At 41.2% G+C, this 27148-nt stretch overlaps 1 protein-coding gene across 7 annotated transcripts in view; it reads left to right on the top strand.

The window, feature by feature from the left end:
* PDS5B (PDS5 cohesin associated factor B) overlaps window positions 1–27148 on the top strand; it is a 254196-nt gene that overhangs the window by 80723 nt on the left and 146325 nt on the right. For 6 of the 7 annotated variants that reach the window (XM_039535287.1, XM_039535243.1, XM_039535254.1 and 3 more), the window contains one exon: window positions 21093–21173. In XM_039535287.1, the coding sequence (XP_039391221.1) occupies window positions 21093–21173 (81 nt within the window). Of the gene's footprint in view, window positions 1–14968; window positions 15088–21092; window positions 21174–27148 lie in introns of those variants that run through there. The other variant, XM_039535278.1, reaches the window with a different exon arrangement.

The raw sequence follows: 27148 nt of genomic DNA on the forward strand, positions 1-27148 counted from the left end.
ATTACAGTTCAAGAGGAGACAGAACGCTCTATGGGGCAGGGACTGCTTCTGTGTCTGTGCAGAGCTCATCACAATGGGGCTGTAACCTCTAGATGTAATTGTAATGCAAATATAATCCAAAATTCTCCTTCAGGTGGTTGTGCATGTATACTTTCTGCTATAGGTGTATGTACTCAATGCCCTCTTGTTGAAGACTTGCCAGTAGTACCACTAGGCAGTGCATGTGCCTATGCGCTCCTCCTGCACAGAGCTAACAGAATAAAACAGGCATGGCCATCTGCTCCATTTCAGTTCCTTCTTTCTGCCCATGGCAGGAATTGGAGCTCCCTGTTGCTCTTGAACTTTAGTTAGCTTAGAAACTGGTTTCTGCTTTGTATATAGTTATAGGTCACTTTAGTATAGTTATAGTTTAGTTAGTTAATAGTTGTTTGAAGGTTTTTTTGCTTGTAGAAATTCCCTTGATGTAAGCAGTGTGTCACATTCATGGCTGCTTTTCCTGTCCCCAATAGGCACAAAAGTTACCTACTTTGTTTAGGCAAGGGCCTTGTAAGAGATAAATGTCCTATTTATATCTCATTCCCCATGAGGACAAAGAAATAGTGATTTCTGTCTTAGTTTTTCTTTGAGTGCTTGTACATGCCTACTCCACTGTAGGTGCGTGGGCGCCTTGAGTACAGTTGCCGGAAATCTCCCCCTCAGCGGAATCCATCAGAGCAGCTCAGGCGCCCTCTGGTGTCACATGCTTATAGCACTGATATAAAGGGCCCAGCCCACCCCGTGTCCCCTCAGTTCCTTTTTACTGCACGTGATGGTCTCTAAAACTGTTCTCCTTGCTACGGTAAGCTTTCTCTGTGGTCTTTGTTTTTCTGATAGTTGTATATAGTTAATCTTCATTAGTATAGTTTGTTTTTCTCTATTCGTTAGTGGAGTTTTGTCCATACCTGGTACTGAGGCATGCCTCAGTTACTTGGCTTCAAGCTCTGTCTTCTGCAACAAGGCTATGCCCCTGAGTGACCTGCACTCTAGTTGCCTCAAGTGCTTGGATGAGACTAACATCGGGGATCATTGTCAGATTTGCAGAGACCTTAAACCCCGTACGAAGAAGGACTGGGAGGCCAGGTTGAAGATGATACTTATGGAAGCGGCACTGAGAACTTCCTCTGAGGTGAGCTGGTTGGACTTGGCACCAAGCACCTCGGCATTTGTGAGGTGCACTCCCCCCGCCGGGCGAGAGTCATGGCATCGTTCACCATCCCCAGTGCCGAGGGAAGAGGCATAAGAAACAGCCGGCCAAGAAGGGTTGTGCCCTGACACCAAAGAAGGCCTGGCCAGTGGAGCAGAGAGGAGTGCAACCTAAGTCAGGCCATTCCTTTGCCCCAGCATCGCAGCAGTTGGTGTTGTTGACCCCCAGTCCCTATGCAGACACTGTTGAGACACGGGCTGAATCTTTGGCACCGGAGGGCAGCGTTCCCTCTAATTTTTCTCATGCATGTGTGGAATGAATTTTGTTTTGAGCACAAATATGGAGGTGATGTATGACACATCACCTCCATATTGGTGCACATAACAAAATTAATGTGGCGGGGGAGGGGCCGAGGGGTTCAGAGTGTGGGAGGGAGTTCAGGGCTGGGGCAGAGGGTTGGAGTGTGCGTGGGGGCAAGGACTCCAGGTGGGGGTGCAGGCTCCGGGGTGGGCCCGAGTTTGAGGGGCTCTGGGGTGGGACTGGGGAATGAGGGGTTTGGGGTGCAGGCTGCTTTCGGGGCTACAGCAGCGAGAGAGAACTCCCCCCAGCGCTCTCCCCCTGCAACAGCACCTGGGCTGGAGGGGAGAGACACCTCTTTTCTCCATGGCAGCTCCAGGGCTGGGTTGGGCCACAGGATAGGCGACTCTCCCTTGGCCCAGCAGGCCAGGGCTGGGTTGGGGCTGAGGGGAGGGGTTCCTCTCCCCGCCGCAGCCCTGTGTGTCTGCATGGCACTTAATAGGCTGCTGTGCGACTGTGGCAATGCAGCTTAGAGGGAACTTAGCCTGAGGGACAGTGTAGTACCAGCGCTTTTGGGGTGCTGTCCACACCAGAGGCATTGCTGCTGCCTGGGACCTGCTATCACTCGCAGTACAGGAGTTGGTGGTATCGGTGCCAGCAGGCAGGAGAGAATGTGTGGCCACCAGTTATTGTCCTGTACCGGGCTCTGTGGTACTGTCTAAGGGGAAACCAACCATGTTGGCCCTGATGCAGGCTTCCACGCCTCAGCACCGACATGTGGCATTGGTGGGAATTACTTTTTCGTGGTCATCAGACTGACTTCTCCTCTGAGGAATCAGTCCTACCACTCCTCCAGTCATCCCTACCTTGCCATTGATTCAGGCACTGGAGTGCCATCGAGTGCTTGGCTTAGTGGTCACTGGGCCTATGCCAATGCAGCAGCCCTTTTGGAACCTGTGGGGGTTTCCTACAATCCTGGGACCCCACTCAAGATGCTCTTATTCTATGTCCTCTGAGAGAAGGGATTGGCCACCTCATTGGACAGCACCCGATCTGGACTCTGGTGCTGAGCCAGTGCTGAGTTCTAGGAACATGTATCTTGGAATTGGAAGCTACATCTACCATAGATGAGTTTTCAGTTTTTCAGGTAACTTGGATATAGATTTTTAAATGGTCTTTCATACATATCCTCAAGGACCTGAAGTATTGTCTGGTTTAATTGATTCTGCCTTTGAGCCTTTAGCAATAATTTCCCTATCATTGCTGTAAATAAAAACTGTTTCATGTGCGATTACTCAGCGAGAAGGGTGGTGGAGCTGCAGGCACCATAAGCTGACCCCCTTTTATGACATTTAACAAAGACATGGTTTCCCATAGTGTATGCTGAACGTTGTATCTGCATTCTACCTCAATCAGACCTTTCATCTCCGAATATTATTTTTGAAACCTCATTCTAGCAAAGATGTAGAGGCTTCAAACTTTGGACATTCGGAAGGCTCTCTCCTTTTACCTTGACCACATGAAAATTTTCAGATTGTATGCTAGACTTTTGTACCCTTTGCTGAAAGGATAAAGGGCAGTCAGCATATATTTCACTGAATTTCTGACTGTATCAAAATCTGCTATAATCTAGAAGAGGTTTCTCCTCTGAAAATAATGGTCCATTCTACTAGGGCTGGCTCATACCACTTCATCAGTTCTCTTGAGTAATATACTTACAGTGGATGTTTGCAAGCCAGCAAAATGGTTGTCAGATGCTATGCTATCACTCAAACTTCCTGGGATGATGCCAATTTTGGCAAGTCAATGCTGCAGTCTCTTTTCAAGTAATCAGAAGTCACTTGTAAGCCGACTGCTGGGGAGTCACCTACAGTGAAATGTATATGTGCCCAATCACTCAATGGGAAAAAAAATGGTTATTTACCTACATAATTGTGTTTTAGATGTATTGTTCACATATACATTCTACAATCCTCCCACCTTTCCTGCTACTTTGTGTATTAGATTTCAGAATGAAGCAGTAGAGAGGGAGGTAGCCATGCCCCTTTTCACAAAGAGGGCAGAGTTGCATCTGCCACCTAGTGGTACTGCTGGCAAAAGTCTGACTTGAATGAATTGGGCACTTATACATTCCACTGTAAGTGTATGTGTACACAAAATGTCTAAGAACATCAGTTACTATATAGTTCAGTAGCTATTTTTTCTGGTGATTTCACCTATGCTAGTTTCTCCAGAAGGTTTGTTTGGAGTCCAGCAAACAAGTACTTTAGAAAAGTGGTTACCAAACATACCGGTATTTTGTAGACAGGCACATTGTATTCTCCATTCTCCAAGTCTGAAATTTAATCAGAATGATTGATTTTTACATGAGCCTGTGGCTGGCCTTTCTATTTGCCATGACCTCCGAAAGGCAAGTTTTGGAATTAGTTCATACAAGGACTACACTGCTTTTATCATGAGTAATAGCTTATTCTTCTAGCTCCAGAAACCTTTCTGTTCAAGCAAAGTTTCTTTTTTCACTGTTCTTGGGAAATAATTCTCCCATCAGTTTTTTCTAACCTTGGAAGGTTGTGGCATTAATTGGCATTCCTAGAGCTCTGAAGATGCATCTTGAGCTTATTGAGTATATATGCCAATTTTACTCTGTTCATCTTATTGTATCCAACCTGCCAAGGCCTCAGGGCCTCAAAGTTGCTGCAGGCAAAATGTAAAAATCTGGCACGAGTTGGCATGCCAGGCATATGGGGAAAATATTCACAGAAGGCCCAGGAGGCACTTGGGGGGAAAAGTGTATGAGCGTCATTAGAGGAAGATTTGCAAAGTAAGTTGCCATCTCTCTGCAGTTTAAACTTATAAGTTTAAAAAGTTCTTGCTTTACGTAGGGGGAATTTCTGTTCCTGCCTATTCTACTGTAATAATTAAACTCTGCTTATCCTTTCCACTGCTACTTCTGGGATTCATTTCTAGTTACTTCCCATGAGTAATGAATGATTATAGAAACTGTGCAACAGATTCAGAAATTTCTTACCTGATAACTTTGTCAGTAGCTTCTCTCCAAATTCAGCCCATGCTGATAGTCTGGTAAATGACGAGAATATAAATTTGAAATTTTTCTCTAGAGTGAGACTTAAATTAACCTTAAGGCAATATATGTTTAATACATTATATCACGTTGTCTTAATGTTAATAAGTTGGAGTGTTTCTACTGCTATTGAAAACTTTTCTGGTGGCCTGAGCTGAAGGGTGAAGCTTAGTCTTAGATCCCGCAGCAACAATACTGTACCACTCCCAATTCCGCAGGGTGGGGGGGCATTAACGTATTAGTAATGAATTTGGAGAGAAGCTACATAAAAGAGAAAATTCTCAGATAAGAAATTTCTCATTGTTGTTCTTCTACAGAATAATTTTTTTTCAAAAACTTAATTGTTTTGCAAAACAGAAAATATTATTACTGCTCATGTCTACTAATAACCATTAACAGTATGTTTGCAGAACTAAAATTTAAACCTGAAAGAAACACCAGGTCAGGAAGGTTCACACACCACCATATTAGGGTTGTTGGCCTCTGAGAAACTGACGCTGTACAATGGCACAGTGGAGTTTCTCAAGCATCAGTGTCTGTGACATCCAGAATTTACTTGCTCAGCTTAGCTTAAAAGCAGGCACAGCAGCTGCAAACAATGGTGCAAACAGGCTCTGCTGCACTAGGGGAAAATGGAGCCTAGCTGGGGGTTACCCTCTCCCAGCACCCCAAGAACTGTACAATGGAAACACTCCTCTGTGGGCACTATGACCATGTGGCATGCTCCTTCCCTCCCACCTGGCCACCTAGCCATGTGGATTTTGGCAAAGAAACTATAAGGTCCTCAGCCAGAGACTGACGGGATTAAAAACTGATTAATTTATATGTCTCAAAATATAACTAAATAGGGACTCATGGAGCAGTTATTTCTTGTGGGGTCCTGCAGGGATTGGCTCTTGGCCCAATAAAATTCAATACATCAGTAACCTGGAAGAAAATATAAAATAACTACTGATAAAGTTTGCAGAAGAGCCAAAGGTTGGGGACATGATAGATAATGAAGAGGATAGTTCACTGTTACCAAGTCATCCTGATTGTTCTGTAAGCTGGGTGCAAGCAAACAATGTGTGTTTTAATATGGCCAAATATAAACTCTCATATCTAGGAACAAAGAATGTTGGGCTTACTTACAGAATGGAGGCCTCTACCCTGGGAAGCAGTGACTGTGAAAACGATTTGGACATCATGGTCTATAATCAGTTTAACATGAGCTTCCAGTGCAATGGTCTGACCAGAAGTGCTAGTGGGATCCTTAGATGCATAAACAGCGGACTCTCGAGTAGGCATAGAAAGATTATATTACCTTTGTGTTTGGCACTTGTGTGACTAGTGTTAGAATAATGTGTTCAGGTCTGATGTCCACAGTTCAAGAAGGATGTTGCTAAATTGGAAAGGGTTCAGACAAGAAGCAAGAAAATGATTAAAGGATTGGAAAACATGCCTCATAGTGTGAGACAAGCTCTAGAAATACCCACACAGGGAATGATATTTTGATAGAAGATTCTTCAGTGTAGCAGAGGAAGGTATAACATGATCCAGTGGCTGGAAGTTGAAGCTAGACAAATTAAGACTGGAAGTAAGTAGGGCTGTCAAGTGATTAAAAATTAATCTCAATTACGCGATTAAAAAAATCTCAATTGCGTGATTAATTGCACTATTAAACAATACAATACCATCTATTTAAATATTTGTGGATGTTTTTTACATTTTCAAATTGATTTCAATTATAACAGAATACAAAGTATACAGTGCTCACTTTATTTATTTTTTATTACAAATATTTGCACTGTAAAAAAACAAAATAGTTTTTTTCAATTTGCCCAATGCAAGTACTGTAGTACGGGGTTCTCAAACTGGGGTCAGGCCCCCTTGGGGTCACGAGGTTATTACATGGGGGGTCACGAACTGTCAGCTTCCCCCCCAGCCCCGCTTGCCTCTAGCATTTATAATGGTGTTAAATATATTAAAAAGTGTGTTTAATTTATTGGGGGAGGTTTGCACTCAGAGGCTTGCTGTGTGAAAGGGGTCACCAGTGGGGGGGGGGGGGAGTTTGAGACCCACTGCTGTAGTACAATCTCTTTATCATGAAAGTTGAACTTACAAATGTAGAATTATGTACAAAATAACGGCATTCAAAAACAAAACCATGTAAAACTTTAGAGCCTATAGGTCCACTCAGTCCTACTTCTTGTTCAGACAATCGCTCAGAGAAACAAGTTTGTTTACCTTTGCAGGAGATAATGCTGCCCTCTTCTTGTTCACAGTGCCACTTGACAGTGAGAACGGGTGTTTACATGGCACTGTTGTTGCTTGCTTTATAAGGTATTTACATGCCAGATGCGCTAAACATTTGTATACCCCTTCATGCTTTGGCTACCATTCCAAAGGACATGCTTCCATGCTGATGACACTTGTTAAAAAAATGTGTTAATTAAATTTGTGACTAAACTCCTTGAGGGAGAATTGTACGTCCCTTGCTCTGTTTTACCTGCATTCTGCCTTATATTTCATGTTATAGCAGTCTCTGATGATGACCTAGCATGTTGTTCATTTTAAGAACACTTTCACTGCAGATTTGACAAAATGCAAAGAAGCTACCAGTGTGAGATTTCTAAAAATAGCTACAGCACTTGACCCAAGATTCTGAAGTGCCTTTCAAAATCTGAGAGGGACGAGGTGTGGAGCATGCTTTCAGAAGTCTTAAAAGAGCAACACTCTGATGCAGAAACAACAGAACGCAAACTGCACTGTTAAAGACTAGGGACCGAATGGCTAGGAAGCAGTTTTGCAGAAAAGGACCTAGGGGTTACAGTGGACGAGAAGCTGGATATGAGTCAACAGTGTGCCCTTGTTGCCAAGAAGGCTAATGGCATTTTGGGTTGTATAAGTAGGGGCATTTCCAGCAGATCGAGGGACGTGACCATTCCCCTCTATTCAGCACTGGTGAGGCCTCATTTGGAGTACTGTGTCTAGTTTTGGGCCCCACACTACAAGAAGGATGTGGAAAAATTGGAAAGAGTCCAGGGGCGGGCAACAAAAATGATTAGGGGGCTGGAGCACATGACTTATGAGGAGAGGCTGAGGGAACTGAGATTGTTTAGCCTGCAGAAGAGAAGGATGAGGGGGGATTTGATAGCTGCTTTCGACTACCTGAAAGGGGGTTCCAAAGACGATGGATCTAGACTATTTTCAGTGGTAGCAGATGACAGAACAAGGAGTAATGGTCTCAAGTTGCAGTGGGGGAGGTTTAGGTTGGATATTAGGAAAAACTTTTTCACTCAGAGTGGTGAAGCACTGGAATGGGTTACCTAGGGAGGTGGTGGAATCTCCTTCCTTAGAGGTTTTTAAGGTCAGGCTTGACAAAGCCATGGCTGGGATGATTTAGTTGGGAATTGGTCCTGCTTTGAGCAGGGGGTTGGACTAGATGACCTGCTGAGGTCCCTTCCAACCCTGATATTCTATATTCTATATATTCTATATTCAAACCACCAAACAAGAAAATCAACCTTCTGCTGGTGGCATCTGACTCAGCTGATGAAAATGGACATGTGTCGGTCTGCACTGCTTTGGATAGTTATCGAACAGAATCTGTCATCAGCATGGGTGCATGGCCTCTGGAATGGTGGTTGAAGCATGAAGGGATATATGAATCTTTAGTGCATCTGGCATGTTAATATTTTGATGCCAGCTACAACAGTGCATGTTTACAACATGCAAACATATGTTCTCACTTTCAGGAGACGTAAACAAGAAGTGGTCAGCATTATCTCCTGCAAATGTAAACAAACTTGTTTGTCTGAGTGATTTGCTGAACAAGAAATAGGACTGAGTGGACTTGTAGGCTGTAAGGTTTTGCATTGTTTGTTTTTGAGTGTAGTTATGTAACAACAACAAAAAATCTACATTTTTAAGTTGCACTTTCATGATAAAGAGATTGCATTACAGGACTTGTATTAGGTGAATTGAAAAATACTATTTCTTCTGCTTATCATTTTTACAGTGCAAATATTTGTTAAAAAAATAAAAGTTAGCACTGTACACTTCGTATTCTGTGTTGTAATTGAAATCAATAGATGTGAAAATGTAGAAAAACATCCAAAAGTATTTAATACATTTCAATTGGTAGTGTGATTAAAACTGCGATTAATTGCAATTAATTTTTTGAGTTAATCACGTGAGTTAACTGCAATTAATCAACAGCCCTAGAAATAAGGCATATATTTTTTTTAAAAGTGAGATTAATTAACCATTGAGACAGTTTACAAAGGGTGGTCATGGATTCTCGATTACTGGCAAATTTAAAATCAAGACTGGTTGTCTTTCAAAAAGATGTGCTTTAGTTCAAACACGAATTAATTCAGAGAAATTCTGTGGCCTGAGTTATGCAGGAGGCCAGACTAGATGATCACAATGGTCCCTTCTAGCCTTATAAAAAATGAATGTTTGATGCCAGTAGAGCAGCTGCCCTCAGGTAGTTCAGGCATAGGGATTGAAACTGATGATGTCGTCCAAGTACTTTCTGCAATTTTCACAATGAATGTTTTCCTCACTGCAGGTTAGCTGTGTGCTCCATCCCCTTGCGCTCCCTTCCTTTCCATGATCTAGCTAATCTCCTCCTAACATCCCATTGAAAGGATTTAAAGAAATAAATACATAAGAGCTAACATGACATTTGACACATCATGCTGGTTCACTCTGCTTGTATGTTATACATTCCCCACCCCTTTGTCTTGTCTGTTTTGATTGTGAACTCATCTGGACAGGGGTTATGACTTATTCCATGTTTATATAGTACCTAGCACAATGTGTCGCTGTGGCCTAGTTCTTGGTTGACCCATAGGCCCTGTAAATGACTGGGCCACCCCTTGTGCCTCCTTGTGGCCAGATGTGGCATTGAGGTTATGCCTTGTTTTTCCCAACTGGTTGCCAACAAATGTGCTTGAAGATGCATAAAAGAATTAAAAAAAAAAAAAACAGAGAATTTGAAATAAGTATTAAATAAGGCTTTTGTTTTAACAGCATCCTTTGTTCCCTTTCCCTTTATCTGGAAAAAGCTATTAGAAGGGAGAAAAAAACTCTTTTGACAACACCCCCCCTTTTTGACAGTTGTATCATTTTGGGGAAAAGAAGTTAATTGAGGCAGGTTAATTGAGCTGTTTCTGTTTAAGTCTGATCCCATTTCCTCAGAAGACAAAACAAGACAAACACAGCCATAAGGGGAGAGAAAAGAAGAACAAAGTTAGAAAATTCAGCTTCTATCTTTGTTGTGGACTTCGACATGCAGCCTCACTGCTGGAAAAACCCAGGCTTAGCACATGGTCTTATCACTCTGAGACCTGGCAAACTTGTACAAGAAATGGGCTGTTTAGGACATTGCTTTTGGTTAACACCCTAGTCACTGATTCACAGCACTGTTGCAAAATAGGCAGTCATGGCTAGTTAAGCCAGACTCTTGTTAAACAGAAGGCAAAAGAGGAGAGAGGGGGGAGGGAAAGAAAAGAAATAAGTTGAGGAAGGAAAAGGACACTGAGCGGGAGAGGGAAGTGAAGTCTCACATACCAATTGGTAAAAAGAACAGAAGTACTTGTGGCACCTTAAAGACTAACATTTATTTGAGCATAAGCTTTTGTGGGCTACTTCCCACTTCATCGGATGCATGCAGTGGAAAATACAGTAGGAAGATAGATATATCCACAGAGAACATGAAACAATGGGTGTTACCATACACACTCTAACGAGAGTGATCAGTTAAGGTGAGCTATTACCAGCAGGAGAGGAAAAAAGCTTTTTGTAGTGGTAATCAAAAAGATTGAAGTGTTCTCTGACTGGTTTTTGAATGTTATAATTCTTGACGTCTGATTTGTGTCCATTTATTCTTTTACGTAGTGACTGTCCGGTTTGGCCAACGTACGTGTTCCTCACATCTTCTTGTCAACTGCTGCAAATGGACCATTTTGATTACCACTACGAAAAGTTTTTTTTCTCTCCCGCTGGTAATAGCTCACCTTAACTGATCAGTTTGGTTAGAGTGTGTATGGTAACACCCATTGTTTCATGTTTGTTAGTCTCTAAGGTGCCACAAGTACTCCTGTTCTTTTTGCGGATACAGACTAACACGGCTGCTACTCTGAAACATATCGATTAGTGTTCAGGATTTAGCTCATGGGGGGGATTCCTCTCTCTGGTCCACTCTGGTAAGGACATCTCTTGGGATTAGAACTAGAGTCCCTTCCACGCAATGGTGTGCATCTCATCCTGTTGCACACAGCAGTGCGACCAGGGATAGCTGCTGGTGACCTGGTGCTTGCCCCAGTGGGTGGGCCTGGGCGTGGTACAGCCACGCTGGAGAAGCTGCCAGCGTAGGGCACTGGCTCCCACGAGCGGTGGCTCAACATCCTGCTGCTTTCGCCACTGTAGTTCCTTGCAGCTGCGTGGATATCCACATCCACAGATAAGTTTTGTATCCAAGCAGGCCTCTAACCATGATGCTGAAGCTTGTTGCAGTAGTTGTTGGCAAACTGCTGCTTTTTCTGTTAAGAACCCAAAAAGAGAGTTGAGTGGAATAGTCCTCTAATTGTTCACTGAGGGTATGTCTGCACTGCAGTTAAACACCCGTGACTGACCCATATCAACTGACTAGGGCTCACGGAGCTTGGGCTATGGGGGAGTTTACTTGCAGTGCAGATGTTTGGGTTTTGGCTGGAGCCCAGGCTCTAGGATCCTCCCTTCTTGTGGTGTCCCACAGCTTGGGCTCCAGCCCAAGCCCGAATGTCTAAACTGCAGTTAAACACACCTGTGGCCTGAGCCCAGTGAGCCTGAGTCAGCTGAGACAGGCCAGCCTCCAGTGTTTAATTTCAGTGTAAACATATCTCAATAGGCCTAATTTCCATCACACCAATTTTGGTTCATTGATTTGTGGTCCTCTGCTTCTCTTGTTTACCAGTCATAATTTTAACACAGTCCATGAGTGGTATCAGTAAAACCCTTTCTATTTAAATTGTCAGTCTCCTCCTTACAGCTGTTCTTAAACAATTTTATATAACAGGTCATTGTGACAGTTTATGAACTAACTTTCACTTTTTACAGTTTTTAGAATTAAGGTAAATTTGTAGAGTCCGATATCTCAACAGACCCTTACCACAAGGCCCATGTTCAGAACTCCAAAACTTAAGAATACAAAACCAAAAGTCTTCGTCTGGTCAGGCCAGCCTTCAGGTAGCTGGTCAGAGATGACCGCCCCATGCTAGCTGTGGATCTTCCAGTCTCCCTCCCCAAACCCATCCAGCTACCTCTTACTGTTTAAATAAGGCAGTCTTAAAGGGAGCAGGGAGTCTAATTATATCCAGGGTGTGAGCTCCTGGTTAACCGTTAAAGGGTAGTACACTCCTTCATAGGCATTATCATAATAAATAAAAGTTTTGGGGTAAGTAACATTTTTAAACTGCTAGTACTGAAAACTCAGATTGGAATTTAAAATTTAATCTGTTCTATCTTGCTCTGACACAATCAGTTAGAATGATTGTACAATTGGAATTTAGAGGATGGTTCTGTTGTATGGGAGCCAGAACATAAACCAGGTCTGCCCCATTTCTGGCACTGCAGTGCAAAAGCATAATAAAAAAAACCCCTTTTCTCAATCTCATCTGAGTTTTCCATTCCTACCTGTAGGTAATATTTGTCTTTAGCCAGACTGAGCAGGGGCAGAACCTAAACAATCATATCTTCATTTCCTCAAGCACTTGCCAGATTATTTTGTCTCCATCAGCAATAACTGTGATTACTGGGATCTCATATTGTAGAGCGTAAGCACATTTACTTCCAAAAAGACAGCAATGTTGGCAATTTATTTAAATTCCTAAATTGGCTCTTTGTCGGGAGTTGACTCATAATTAGCTCTTCCCTTGGAGGCACCTTAGCAAGATTTTTTTTTTTTTTTAAATCAGGCAGGCTCTTAATGTCTGCAATAAGACAGGATTATGGAATATTTTAACTTAGTGCTTTGTAATTATAAGAATAATAGAATATTAGGTTTGGAAGGGACCTCGAGATCATCTAGTCCAACCCCCTGCTTAAAGCAGGACCAATCATCCCCAAATCCCTAAATGGCCCCCTCAAGGATTGAACTCACAACCCTGGGTTTAGCAGGCCAGTGCGCAAACCACTGAGCTATCACTGTTGGGGGGTGACCCTATCCTTGATTATCAGAGTAAAATTGCAGCTCCTTCCAAAAGTTAGAAACTAAAAGGCCAAAATGAAAATCAGACTATTTTATTTGGAAGAATATTTGATCCAGGTAGACAGTAAGAGAGTTAATTTTAGTTATTTACATCTCTCTCTAAACACCCAAAAGTAAAGAAATCCAATTTTATTAAAAAAAGAGAGATCAATGCTTGCCCTCTATTTGTTATTTGCAAAAAGAGAAGGTTCTGAATTTGCTCCTGATCATTGGAGGGCAAAGTATTTAGCAGGTTATTTCTCCCTAAGTGTTTTGAACTGTTTTAAAATGCCAGGTAGTTCATCCTAAGAAGGAGCAAATAAAGGGGGAAATGAAAATTGAGACAGCAAAAATATTTCTTAAAATAATAATAATAAAAAGCTTTGGTATTTATGTTCAGTATTTCAAGCGGTCAGAGGAAGTAAGGGGGAATGCTCACATGAGAGAAGACTCCAGATTTTTGGCTGGCTCCATGTAGAATGTTTTTATTCAAAGGTCAGTACTGATTTGTCTTGCCAATGAAGAATAGGTTGGTTGCTATCCTAGAGAGCTTTTTCTCTCCAGTAGAGCTACAGATAGGCTATTTAAAAATTAAGACAAAATTGAGGTGTCTTCTGCATCTCTGTAGCTTCTCCAGCATCAACGTGAGTTAGAAGAGCTATTTTAGAATGGGCCTCACCTATAACTTTCTAGAGAGAGAACTTGGACCCATCTCACAGAAGACCTACATTGCACCTTTAGATTTCTCAGCGGGAGAGGGAATATGTTAGGATGGTCCAAAAATAATTAGTCAATTGGCCAGTCAAATAATGTCACAAATGGTCAAATATTTTAAACCACTAATTTATCAGAACAGTAACAAGAGTGACAAAAAAAGTGAAGAATTTATGGTCTCCAGTAGGGTTAGGCTTAGCCTTAGATACTTATGTCTAATTAAAAAAAAAAAACAAGTTATTGAGCTGAGTTATTTTAATTCAGAAAAATGGGCTCAGCAGCAGAAGGGGAAATGGAGCATGAAGGGAAGGACTTCTACAGACATTTGATGTCACCCCTCTCATTAGCATAGAACACTTCATATCTGCAAGGTTTCACTGGGAATAGGTGGGAGTTATGAAGGGGATTTTTGTTGAAGGGAGAAGTGGAAGCTTATTTATGTGCATTTAATGTGGGTTGTTTTTGAGAATGGGAAGTGTTGAGGGGTGAACAGCTGTGATACTTTTGTTTAAGGGAGAGGGTTAATAGCTGTGAATCTGTTCCCTTTGTGTTGTGGGAGAAGGTTTAATGACTGAACTCTCATCTCCTTTCTCTAGTTCCCTTCTGTGTTAATTTCTGTATGTTTGTTTTGCCAGTTTTGTAAGCTCTGAGGGGCAGGGATCATGTCTTTTAACTTGTTTAATGTGCTTTGTGAACCATGATGTAAATTGATGGCTCGGTATACAAATAAAGATGTATTATACATACAGTGTTTGTTCTAGAAGATTCTAGCCAATTGAGATACTCAACTTTCAGTTAGGTCACCTTTTTCCCAACAGGTGACATTAGTGTGTAGTAAAGTCTGTGATAAAGACATTTAAGTAGCCTTGTTAACAGTGGCATCATGATGCAATCAAAAAGGAAGGCTAGTGCTTACATCAGGGATATTTGACCACAGTAAAATAATAGGTGGTCAGTTGACACTATTTGACCAGTCAGTTTCACAATATCTTCACTTAAGTTTGTCCTGCTCCTGTCAGTCCCTGTTTGAATACACTTTGAGGGGAAATAAGACATAATTATGTGGTTCCTGTAGCAACCTTCCCACCTGATAACTTAAAAAGCTTTCAAGGGCTTTTGGGATCATTGAGACCATGGATCATGTGCTCTAATTAGTTCAGGGGAAGCTCATGGGCTGCTAGGGTAGGCATAAAAAAATCTGTGGTTCATGTCCATTTCTTTTCCAGCCTTGCTTCCTCCCCCCGCCGCTCCCCCCAAAGACTAAGTGGAGATACCAGGTATTTCCATAAGGGTTTGGAGTGTACAAACCCCACAGTGGGCAACAAGGGGTTAAGGGATTATTTTGGGCCCAGCCAGCCCCACTACACCTGCTGCACATGCTCCATCTGATGGAGCAATTAAGACAGTTAAACAGCTCATTTGGGTGGCAGAGCTGAAAGGGAGCAGACTGGCAGCCCACAGCTCCAGCAGCATAGAGCCCAGGGAAGCTTAGAGTCCCTGACACAGCTGCCCAAAAAGGGCCCTGCCTGAGGAAAGGAAGGACCCACCTCAGCAACAATCAGAGAAGTACCCCCTGCCTGTGGACTCTGGACACGGGTAATCCCCGTTTGTTTGATTTGGATTTCTCCAACAGGAGAAAGTGGTGAACTAAGCTGACCTGGGTGGTGGGATGAAGAGAGGAAGTGGCCCAGGGAGGGCAGCCTTTGTGGCCCTGGTTGCCAGACTACCGGTAGCTCAGAGGGCCCTGGGTCAGAGCTCAGTGGAGTGGGAGGGCCCAGGCCTCCCCTCCCCACAACCCCCCTGCTGGTCACAAGTTGCAGCTTTGACCACTAGGCCATGCTTCCATACCAAACCCTGAGTGAGAACCATTACAGGTACACATAGATAGCAAGTCTGTAATAAGTTTGGTCTCATTTTTAGTCTAGGGGCACATTTTAAAGCAAGCTTTTTTGGTAGATGGTACCTCAGTCTAAAGAATAAGGGAGCTAATTGCCCTGTTTTGACTGTCTCTGCAGTTTAGTTCTTCGTGTGGTTGTCTGTCTTCCAATCATATTATATGCTTCCTAGCACTGAAGATCGGAACTTTCTTCTTGCTAGCAGTCTCCTGATGGTCTGCACATGCTCTCAGGCCATCTCCCTCTCCCCCGAGGGCGTAAAGGGGCATAGTGAACCAACTGCCACTCAGTTCTTCCTTCAACCATAACCTTAGGCTAGAGTCAGAATATTTTAGTGATCCTTTATTTCTGTTTTAAACTCTGGTTGTTTAGTCTGTTGTAAATAGTTTACGTTACTCAGTTAGCTTCAGATTTAATCCTTTGTTAGTATTTTAGCATTAATTGGTATTTTAAGATTATGTACCCGTACAGGGTGAGAGGCAGCTATTTGGCTGTGTTCTGTAATTTTGTCAGTTGGTACAAACACCCATCCAGGAGCAAAGCTGTTTTTACAGGAAAACAACACAAACCTCTTAAATGGGGTAAAGCTAATTTATTTCATCTTGGGAGAAATCAAAGTGGGGAAAATCAAGGAGAATCATAGGAGGACCCACAAGTGGCACAAAATTGTGTGTGTGTGTCCGAGACATCATTGAGAGGGGCAACCATATGATCTTTTCTGACCAAGCAGTGGAGAAGAGGTGAAAACAAATTTATTTATACATAATCTTTTAAAACACCTAGCAATGTGCTAAGTGCCTCACTAAATTGTAAACCTCTTCCCTGCCCCACATAGAACACAGTTCATATTTAAACATGACATGACAAGTGATGGTCATAAAGCTGGCAAATAGCTGCTCAGTAAGATAAACATCTTTAAAAATAAATTCTACTGTTTTTTTATCAAGTGCTCAGTTTTCAGAAATGTCAGTTCTCAGGATATATTTGTCAGGGATTTTGAAAGTAAGCTGATTCCTGAAAATCTAAAGCTCACTAATATGTTTAAAAAAGCAGATCAGGCAGAGTCAGCAATGTTCTCGGTATCTAGTGGCTTTCCTGCATTTTTAGTATGCCTCCTAATCTTCGCACTAGCTTTTGAATTATTAAATCTCTTGGTGGCTTTTGCAACATATAGATTATGAAGAAGTTTCTCATGGATACAATTTCACTAAAATTGTAGGGGAAATTAAGAGATGTGACATGAACAATGCCTTCAAATGCTAGTCCTTAGTGTACTATAAGGTATTGGTTCTCTTTAGTGAAATAGTGTGTGAATAAGAGTGTGCAATTTTATCTTCTACTAATATTAAATTATAGAATTCCAGAGAGAACTGTCTCCATTCTACAGCATTCCCACTAGGCTTGTATCAATCAATGCAAGAAAAAAGTGCTTTTATGTGGTAGACATGCTTCAGTTTTTCTCTTTCAGCACTTGCAGAAAAAGAACATGGCAAGATTTCTAAGATTTTATGCTCAAGGAGTTCAGTCACAAATTTAAGGATGTCCTTTGGAATGGTAGCCAAAGCATGAAGGGGCATACAAATGTTTAGCGCATCTGGCATGTAAATACCATTGTAATGTATGGCCAAAGGTTGCCGATCTCTGCTGTAGTGCATAAAGGATCATACTATAGAGTTCTGTTGCATTTCATTATAGATGGGGAAGAAATTGATATAATTACCCACTTCAGAGTGTTTAGATTATTCTGTAAAATAACTTTCATAATATTAGAACCATGCATCAAATCATGGAAATTAAGAACGTAAGGCCTTATTAGTGTTAGTCTGTCCTGTTGCTAGAGCATGCTTGCTCCCAACAGTACACTTGCGCTACTCTTTGTGAAGTCTAGTTTTAAATGCTTCAAGTAGTAGGATTTCCATTACCTTTTGGGACATTATTTCCACAACCTGATGATCTCACTATCATTCCTTTCTTAACTTCCTTCTGTCACTTACGGCTGTTCCTTCTTGTACCACCCTAAATAATTTCTCCTTTTATTTGTTTTATACCTTTCAAATGTTCATAGTCAGTTAGCACAGCCCTATTAAACACTTGCTTTGTCAAACTATACATATTTAGCTGTTTTTGTTGCTTTTTTCCTGAACTCCCTCTTATTTGTGTTGATCGTTTTGGGTAAAGGTGTCCAGAGCTTGAAAGCAGTGTTCCATGTTTGTTTTCACTGGACAGAAGATGTAACTTGCTCCATGATGTCAGGTTTCTATGTATGCTGCCTGCAGTCTTGTATTACTACTGTTATTACTTTAATTGCTTCCACATCATTTTGCAGACTATAATGTAATTTGCTGTCCATTATTACTGCTATGTCTCTTTGGGGGGTTAATGGCTTTCTTTATATCTCACGTCCATTAAATATAAAAAATGCAAGTTATTATGTCTTTCAAAAAATACTTGTCAAGTTTTTTTAATAAATTTGTTTTTGGAAAGTGGAAAATTGTATGACCTGCAATTCTTGAATACAGTTTAGTTTCCTCCCCATTACTGCTAAATGAACATCTCTTGAGGAGTGACTTGTCTCTTCATTGTGACATTAGTGAGATAACTGTTTGACAACAGTAGGTGGTTTTTTAAAAATAAAATCTTGATTTTTTTTAATTACCCAAGTCCTCCTTTAAAAACAAGAGAATTGAGTTACTATACTCTTTTTAATTGTTTTAGAATCTTCAAGAGCATATTAAATCATCATATCTTGACTTCATCTGCTCATTCTGGGTTTTGTTTGCTAACTATGACTTTGTGTCTCCAGTGATTGATTTTGTTCATTGTATGTAGTATATTTCCCCTTGCTGACTGGCTTCAGGTGCTAAATGTGGCTCAGTTTTATGCCCCTATCTCTCAAGGAAAGAAAGTGAAGACAGTTGTAGATCAGTTATTGTTTCAAGTCTTTTCCATGATCAGGTTTTATGAAAACACCGAATAGTTGTTCAGGTTGAGAATTTTTATTTGCTTCTAGTGGCCAGTGTTCCCTCTAATTTTTCCCACGCACGTGCAGAATTAATTTTGTTATGTGACCAATATGGAGGTGATGTATCTCACATCACCTCCATATTGGTCACATAAGAAAATTAATGTGGTGGGGGTGGAGCCAAGGGGTTCGGAGTGTAGGAGGGGGCTCAGGGCTGGGGCAGAAGGTTGGGGTGCAGGAGGGGGCTCTGAGGTGGGGCTGGAGATGAGGGTCTTGGGGTGCAGTTTGCCCCATGGCTACAGAGGGGGAGAGGATTCCTCCCAGCTCTCTCTCCCTGCAGCAGCACCTGGGCTGGGATGGAGAGAGGTGCCTCTCTCTGCTGTGGCAGCTCTGCGGCTGGAGCCGCAGGATAGGTGCTTCTCCCTTGGCCTGGGCAGGTCCTGGGCTGGGTTGGGGGAAGGGGAGGGGCTCCTCTCCCCCAGCCACAGCAGGTCTGTTTGCGGTCCGGACCACTGGCGTTGGTCCTTGGCTTTGGGCTCCCCATGGAACCCAAAGCAGTGGACTGTCCATCACTGGCGGCGCAGCAGCAGCTGTGGGCTCCTTTCTGTGGCTGCTGTGTCCCTGTTCTCCTTCCTCCTCTCCCCACAGACACCCTGGGTCACTGGTAGGCAGCAGTGAAGGGCAGAGAGAGGAGCCCTCAGGAGCGAGTGGAGAGTGGGGGGAGGGAGATTGAGTGACGCCTGCGGTCCTAGAGGAGCGCCAGGGAGGGGCCAGAGAGAACGGAGCCAGTGCAGTGGCTGCTGGGACATAGCGCAAGTGAAGGTGGAACACCAGGCTGGCAGGGCCCCTGCTGATTGTGAGCCTGGCACCATTATAAACCTGGTACTGGCTGGGCTGGGTTGGGGCTGGGGGAGGGGCACCTCTCACTGCTGTGGTAGGTCCAGGGCTGGGGTAGAGGCGCTTAATAGACTGCTGCGTGGCCACACAGCTTAGAGGGAACTTAGGCAGTGACTCAAAAAATAAAAAAAATTTCAGTCTTCAGATTTTTCCTTGGTGTTCACTGTTTTAATATTTTTACTTACCAATGGTGTGTGTTTCTTGTGCCATTACAACTAAAAATGTCTTTCTTTTCTCCCATCTCTGAGATTGGAACCTTCTGGTCAAATATACTAATTTTTAGGGTTGGAAAGTTTAAGGGTAGATTGGTATTACAAATTTAAGGATATATTTCTCCCTGTGTGCATTAAAATAGCCACGTAGAAATTAAGCAAACCATTTTCAGGTAAGTTCTTGTTGTTTCTGATGATGCATGCTGTTTAGGAATAATTCAGAAAACAACATTTAGAGTAAAATGAAAAATATCCTTTCATATGTTGCAATGTTACTATATTGCACAAACTACCTAGGGAAATCATGGAATCTCCTTCAGTAGAGGTTTTCAAAAAGAGGCTGGATAGCTATGTCTTGGATGGTTGAGAAACAACAAATCCTGTATCTTGGCAGGGGCTTAGACTAGATGACCTTTGTGGTCCATTCTTACCCAATGGTTCTATGATTTCTATACAGATGATACTTTGCAACAATTTTTTTCTTTTAAATGGAGTATAAAAACAACTGCATATTATCTTATATTCTTTCAGGTTAAAAATTATTCAGTTTTTTCTTATTACAAATAACACTAGATTATCAGAACTGAGCATTTGATTTTTTTACAGTTGAAGTTTTCAGTTTCATATTTGTTTGCTTAACCTTAAAGGGTAATTTAAAAAAAATTCATTGCATTAAAACACTACTGCAATTTTGGTGTTGCAAATGCTGCAGGAGAATGTTTTAATTGGTTTGCTGCTCCTGAAATTATTGTAAAATTTTGCAACAGGGATTGAAAAATTTACGTACTAGTTAGAGATTGATACAAGAAATAAGTGGTGGGAAAGGCAGGGGAAGCCCACCATTGATGTTTTTATGGGCAATACCATAGTGAGAAACAAAACCCAACTTTTGGATCACAGAAGAGGAAAGTGTGCCAAGATCCCTACCAAAGTGCTTCTTGGAATGTTTGTATTCACCAACCTCTTCTGGTTGTAGAGGGGAAGAAAGATTTTGTTTTGTTTTATTTTCTCTCTAGTCATCCAGACTGTGCATCTGTAGGAGAGTGAGGCTGTGATCTCTTTGCTATATACCCCTCCCACATAGATGCCTGGTGGCTGCAAGGGTAGACGGTATCTGCTGTTCTGCCTCTCACCAGCTTCCATTTTTGGGTCTCACTCACAAGACTAACTACAGTGCCAGTGTATGTTGTGGCACACAGCTTTCCCTAAGCAGCAAAAGAGCTGTGAGGAACAGCAGCAGATGCAGGCACTTTGGCTGCTGGTTTACAGATCAGGAAGACAGGCAGCACTGATTCCATCTACATTGGGTCATATTTGGAAGGTTATCTTCACAACCATAATGGCAATAAACTTAATTTAAAAATATTAAATTTTAGTTTCTGTGAGAATTGATTGTTCATGCTTCTGAATTTCTCTGGGAAAATGCCCCATTCACCACTGTCTATTAGGTGCCTTAAGTTTCCAAGCTGTGTTTTACAAAACCTAAATTTTGGACCAACGTTGATCTGACAGCATCCCTTTAACTACCGAGGGATTCAAGAGGGTTTATTATTTATTAGTACATGTTAATGTCAAGATTCTTAAATTCTATATTTAAGATTGTGTGGATCAAAGTTTGCTATTTATGTTTTTCAGAATTTAAACAAGCAAGCATATGACTTGGCAAAGGCTTTACTAAAGAGGACAGCTCAAGCTATTGAACCGTACATTACTAACGTAAGTCAAGATTTGCAAGTGATTAAACCCGTGGGTGAAAATAAAATCTTTAAAAGAGCTGAGTAATTTATTGGTAGTTATTAATTTTGTTGTAGGTTAGGTAGTTTTTACGATTAATAATTTGGAACCGTTATATGGTGGTGAAGATCTGCTGCATTAAAAATACCATATCATATTGCCCTTAAAATCTAATACTCAATTGTTTGGAAATTACCAAAGCCATTACCAAATTTGAGGTACTGTTACAATTTCCTGACCCGGTTGCAAAACCAAAGTGTGCGTTTATCATCATCATTTTGTATTAGGATAGCACCTAGAGGTTCCATTCATGTTAGTCACATTCAGTTAGGTTCTGTACTGATACGTAGTGAGAGACAGTCGCTGTCACAAAGAGCTAACAATCTAACTCGACATGACAAAGTGTGGGAGGGATAATAGAGGCCCAGAGAAATGAAGTAACATGCCCAAGGTGGCACCGCAGGTCAGTGGCAGAGCTGGGAATAGAACCGAGGTCTCTGACTTCCAGTCTGGTGTCTTGCCCATTAGATTACACTGCATTGTTGGAGAGGTGTTCTATCATACTGTGGGACTTAGTTGCAAGTTGGTGTAGACAGGATCTAATACCAGTAACTAGGGAGTTGATGATCTGTATTTCTTTTAGGTTCAGTGTTCTAAAATGGAAATAAAAGGAAGGGGTGTGTGTGTGTGTGAGAGAGAGAGAGAATGGAATGAAAGTTTTTTTATAGTGATCTGGTGTCAGGAACTTATCCCTGTCAAACAGGGGGGATGGTAATTAACATAAGATATGGGGAAAATAAAATCTAAACAAACTAGCATTGATATGTAGTCAGTGTCAGCAAGTATAGCAGCTTCTTGCATAATTTCTTCACTGGTCTAATCTGATCCATAATCATGATTAAAATGGAACTGTCCCTTCATCTGAGACAGTCAGATGATAACTTAGGCTCCTCTTAGAAAACTTCCTGGATCCCTCTTGATTTCTGGAAAGACTAAAGGTTGTGGTACTGCATACAGTTCCTAATAGGACTGAACATCTTCTTTCTCAGTTGCTCATTTGTGCACCCTCAACCACTGGCATGTAGGTGTATGCAAATTGCATCTTCAGACCAGTCTCTCTGGCCTTTCAGTTGAATACATTCCAGGAAGCTCCTGCTAGGGGGAAAAAAAAATTGGTTCTGGATTAGGGCTGTTGATTAATCGAATTTAACTCACGTGATTAACTCAAAACAATTAATCAACAGTTTTAATCGCTCTTTTAAACAATAGAATACCAATGGACATTTATTGTATATTTTAGATGTTTTTCTACATTTTCATATATATTGTATTCTGTATTGTAATTGAAGTGCATATTATTTTTATTACAAATATTTACACTGTAAAAATAAGTAAAAGAAATAGTATTTTTCAGTTCACCTCAGACAAATACTGTAGCGCAATCTTTGTCATGAAAGTGCAACTTACAAATGTAGATTTTTTTTTTTTTTGGTTACATAACTACACTCAAAACCAAAACAATGTAAAACTTCAGAACCTACAAGTCCACTCAGTCCTACTTCTTGTTCAGCCAATCGCTAAGACAAACAAGTTTGTTTACATTTACAGGAGATAATGCTGCCTTCTTCTTATTTACAATGTCACCTGAAAGTTAGAACAGGCATTTGCATGGCACTTTTGTAGTTGGCACTGGAAGCTATTTACGTGCCAGATATGGTAATCCAGGGATCTCAAACTCATCACCACAAGGGCCACATGACGACTAGTACATTGGCCCTAGGGCCACATCACTGAAACCTTTTCATACGACGATACAAAAGTATAGTAAAAAATTAGTAATATGCTATTAAAAGTCTATTTATTAACTTTTTTTAATACTGTAATGTGAAAAGTCTGTGCTAATTTTGACAGTCCATTCCATTTTTGGCCACTTAACTAACCAGAGCATCAATATTAGGTTTGATATCCTGAGACTAAACCAACCTGTGCTGCTTTCAAATGTTCATCAGTGAGCCTTGACCTTAACACAGATTTGTTTACCTTCATGGAAGAGAAAAACTGTTTATATATACATATATAATCTCAAATGCACACATTGCCATTATCCTTGCGGAAGCAGAGAATAACATGGAAAATCTTTCTTGTGAAAGAAACCTGTAGAATTTGGAATTCCAATATCTGTATACTTCTGCTTCAAAATGGTATATCACTGAAGCTCCACTAACTCCACCTGCATTTCCTCTGCAACATTGTCAATTTCCACAGCAAATGGTGTAGGGGGGAAAAGTTGAAAATGTGGTTCAAGTGCCTTGAAATCTTTAAACCGCACATCAGACTGTTTGTATAAGTTCGAAATGATATCTGCATATTCTTTCAAGGATTTGGGTTCAACTTTTCCGAAGGAGTTCAGAGTTGAGAAATGGACCAAATTGCCAGCAGTCAGCTGTTTCCCCCACAAAGTAAGCTTAAGTGACTTAACACTGTCATACACCTGTGTTATCACCTGTTTTCTACCCTGAGGCTTCAAGTTCAGTGCATTCGGGTGGTCAGTTACATCTGTTAGAAAAGCAAGGTTGCAGATAAAAGTGGAATCTGCAAGCTGTGGAACCTCCTTGTTTTTCATTTTCATGAAGGAATCAATGTCCTCTCTAAGTACAAAAAAATGCTTCAAAACATTTCCATGACTCAGCCATCTAACTTGAGTGTGATACAGGAGTTCCCTGTATTCGCTGTCCATACTTGCTAGAAAAGAAGTGAAGTGTCTGTGATTCAGCCCTCGTGCACGTATAAAATTGACCGTTTTAACAACTACATCCATAACTTCCTTCATTTGTAGACTTTTACTACACAGTGCTTCTTGGTGCAAAATGCAATGTATACTGGTGAAGCTAATTCCTGGTATATTGAGGCTGTTCAGTTCGGTCTTCAATAATCCAACCACACCAACGTTTTCAGAGCACATTGATGACGCACCGTCCGTAGCCAAAGATACGAGTTTGTTCCATGGCAGCACAGCTTTTTCAATGCACTCTTCCAGTCCTTGAAAAATGTTACGTCTCGTTGTGGTACCCTTCAGTGGCATTAAGTCTAGCAATTCTTCAGTTATATTCAAATTGCAATCCATACTTCTAATGAACACTGCACACTGTGCAGTATCTGATACATCTTACTCTCATCAAGAGCAACTGAAAATGCTTCAAAGTCTTTTTTGCCATTTGACTCAATTGTTTTTTCACATTATCTGCTAAATCCGTTATCCTGCAGGCAACTGTATTGGCAGACAAGCTTATGCCTTCAAAAACTTCCTTCCTATCAGGATATAATTTCGCTTCACAAGACATTCTTTTACAAATAGGCCTTCTGTAAAAGGTCGCAATGATTTTTAGCTGTCATTTCAATTATCACAAAACTTGCTCTTACTGAACCTTTGCTAGACTTGTTAGTCTCCAAAAAGAAATTTCTTTGGTTGGCAAATGCTGCTTTAAGTTGTCAAACTTTTTCCTCTCAGATTTTTCCGGTGAATGCATCATATTTTTCACAGTACATCGTGTCGTGGTGCTGACGCACATTATGCTCCTTGGGAACCGCAATTGTTGGCTGACAAGGCATTGTATTTTATCTTTTACCTCTGTTGAAAAAAATAAATTCTCCCATTTGTCTTTGAAAACCTCTTCTCTTCCATGAGTTTCCTTTTTTTCGACTAAGTCATTTCCGAGCTGTTTTAATAAAATATATACACTCAATAATGCACCTCACTCAAAGGACAAAACACACACTTAGTTTTAGAATTACTTCTGTTGAAGCCCTCCCACCCCAGGCCCTGCCCCCACTCCACCCCTTCCATGAGTCCCAACCCCTGCCCTGCCTCTTCTCCCCCCCCCTCCCTGCCCCATTCCAACCCCTTCCCCAAATCCTTGCCCTGCCCCGTCTCTTCTCCCCCTCCTCCTCTGAGCACGCGACTTCTCACTCCTCTCCCTTCCCTCCTGGAAAGCACCTGGAGGTAGGCAGAGGAGCAGGGAGCGGCGTGCTGCGGGAGAGGAGAGAGGAGGGAAGCGGGTGAGGGGAGTTTGGTGGCCACAGGAAGTAAGTAAACAAATAAATGCGTTAATTAAATTTGAGACTGAACACCTTGGGGGAGAATTGTACGTCTCCTGCTTTGTTTTGCCCGCATTCTGCCTTACATTTCATGTAACAGCAGTTGTGGATGATGACCCAGCACATGTTCTTCTTAAGAATACTTTCACTGCAGATTTCACAAAACTCAAAGAAGATACCAATGTGAGATTTCTAAAGATAGCTACAGTACTTGAACTCAGGTTAAAAAATCTGAAGTGCCTTCCAAAATTTGAGAGGGACGAGGTGTGGAGCATGCTTTCAGAAGTCTTAAAAGAGCAACACTTCAATATGGAAACTACAGAACCCAAACCACCAAAAAAGAAAGTCAGCCTTCTGCTGGTGGCATCTGACTCAGATAATGAAAATAAACATGTATTGGTCTGCACTGTTATTGAGCAGAACCCGTCATCAGTATGGACGCATGTCTTCTGGAATGGTGGTTGAAGCATGAAGGGACATATAAATCTTTATCGCATCTGGCATGTAAATATCTTGTGACGCCAGCTACAACAGTGCTATGCGAATACCTGTTCTTACTTTCAGGTTACATTGTGAACAAGAAGCGGTCAGCATTATCTCCTGTAAATGTAAACAAGCTTGTTTGTCTGAGTGATTGGCTGAACAAGAAATAGGACTGAGTGGACTTGCAGGATCTAAACTTTTACATTTGTTTTATTTTTGAATGTAGTTTTTTTTGTACATAATTCTGTATTTGTAAGTTCAACTTTCATGGTAGATATTGCACTACAGGACTTGTATTAGGTGAATTGAAAAATACTATTTCTTTTGGTTATTTTTACAGTGCAAATATTTGTAATAAAAATAAATATAATGTGAGCACCGTATACTTTGTATTCTGTATTATAATTGAAATCAATATATTTGAAAATGTAGAAAACATCCAAAAATATTTAAATAAATTGTATTAATTTGTTTAACTGCACTATTACTTTGTTTTAATTGCTTGACAGCCCTATTCTGGATATATTATTATTTTCTATCTGTATTACCTAGGCCTATTGCTTATGTTGTTGAAGCTTTTGGCTTGAAAAGGGGTGTTACCTGCATGTTTTTCATTCTCCTCCATTTCTAAACTGCTTCTTAAATTCTTGGCATGATTCACAGAATTGAGAGCAGTATTTATGCAGTCCTTACCATATCTGTTTGATTTTTCTACATCTGTGTTGCTCTGCCTAAAGTACTTAAGAAAGTAGGCAATGTACTACTGTTTGTTACAAGTATGGAGAAAGTGATCGGACTACGGGAGCATGAATAGATTTCGTACACCACTGTCTTATGCCACAACCTTTCAATTTGCTGTTTGTAACTACCTATCTTGTCACATGGGAAAGAAGGGGGGACAGGGAGTTAAAGAGGAAGGAATAGACAGGAAGGATGGGAGGACAAAGAAAAACTATAGGTGGATTGGAAAGAATAGTTAAGAGTTGAATAGAGAGGGAAGACCTCAGAGAAGAGATGGATGATGAGGGAGAGAAATAAGAGATGAGAAGGAAGAATGATCCAGCATAAGAAAAATGTGAGTTCTGCTATAAGTAACACAGATTTTGTTTATTACATTTAAGGTTGCAGAAGGGCATACCTCAACCACCCTAAACCTTAAGAGCATGGAAATAAACTTAGGGGAAATATTCAGTATTCCTTACCACCTTCATGTAGCCTTCAATGCTCTCAATACCACACTGCATTTACTTCCAGCTGTGACAGATTAAAGCAATAGGCACTCCAACTTTATCAAACGTACACTTACAAGGTTTTGCAACTCTGACCTCATACTCTTGAAACTAGAAACCGTTACATCTGATATAATATTAAATGTGTTT

This window comes from Mauremys reevesii, linkage group 1, assembly GCF_016161935.1.
Source record: "Mauremys reevesii isolate NIE-2019 linkage group 1, ASM1616193v1, whole genome shotgun sequence".
Lineage (NCBI taxonomy): Eukaryota > Metazoa > Chordata > Testudines > Geoemydidae > Mauremys > Mauremys reevesii.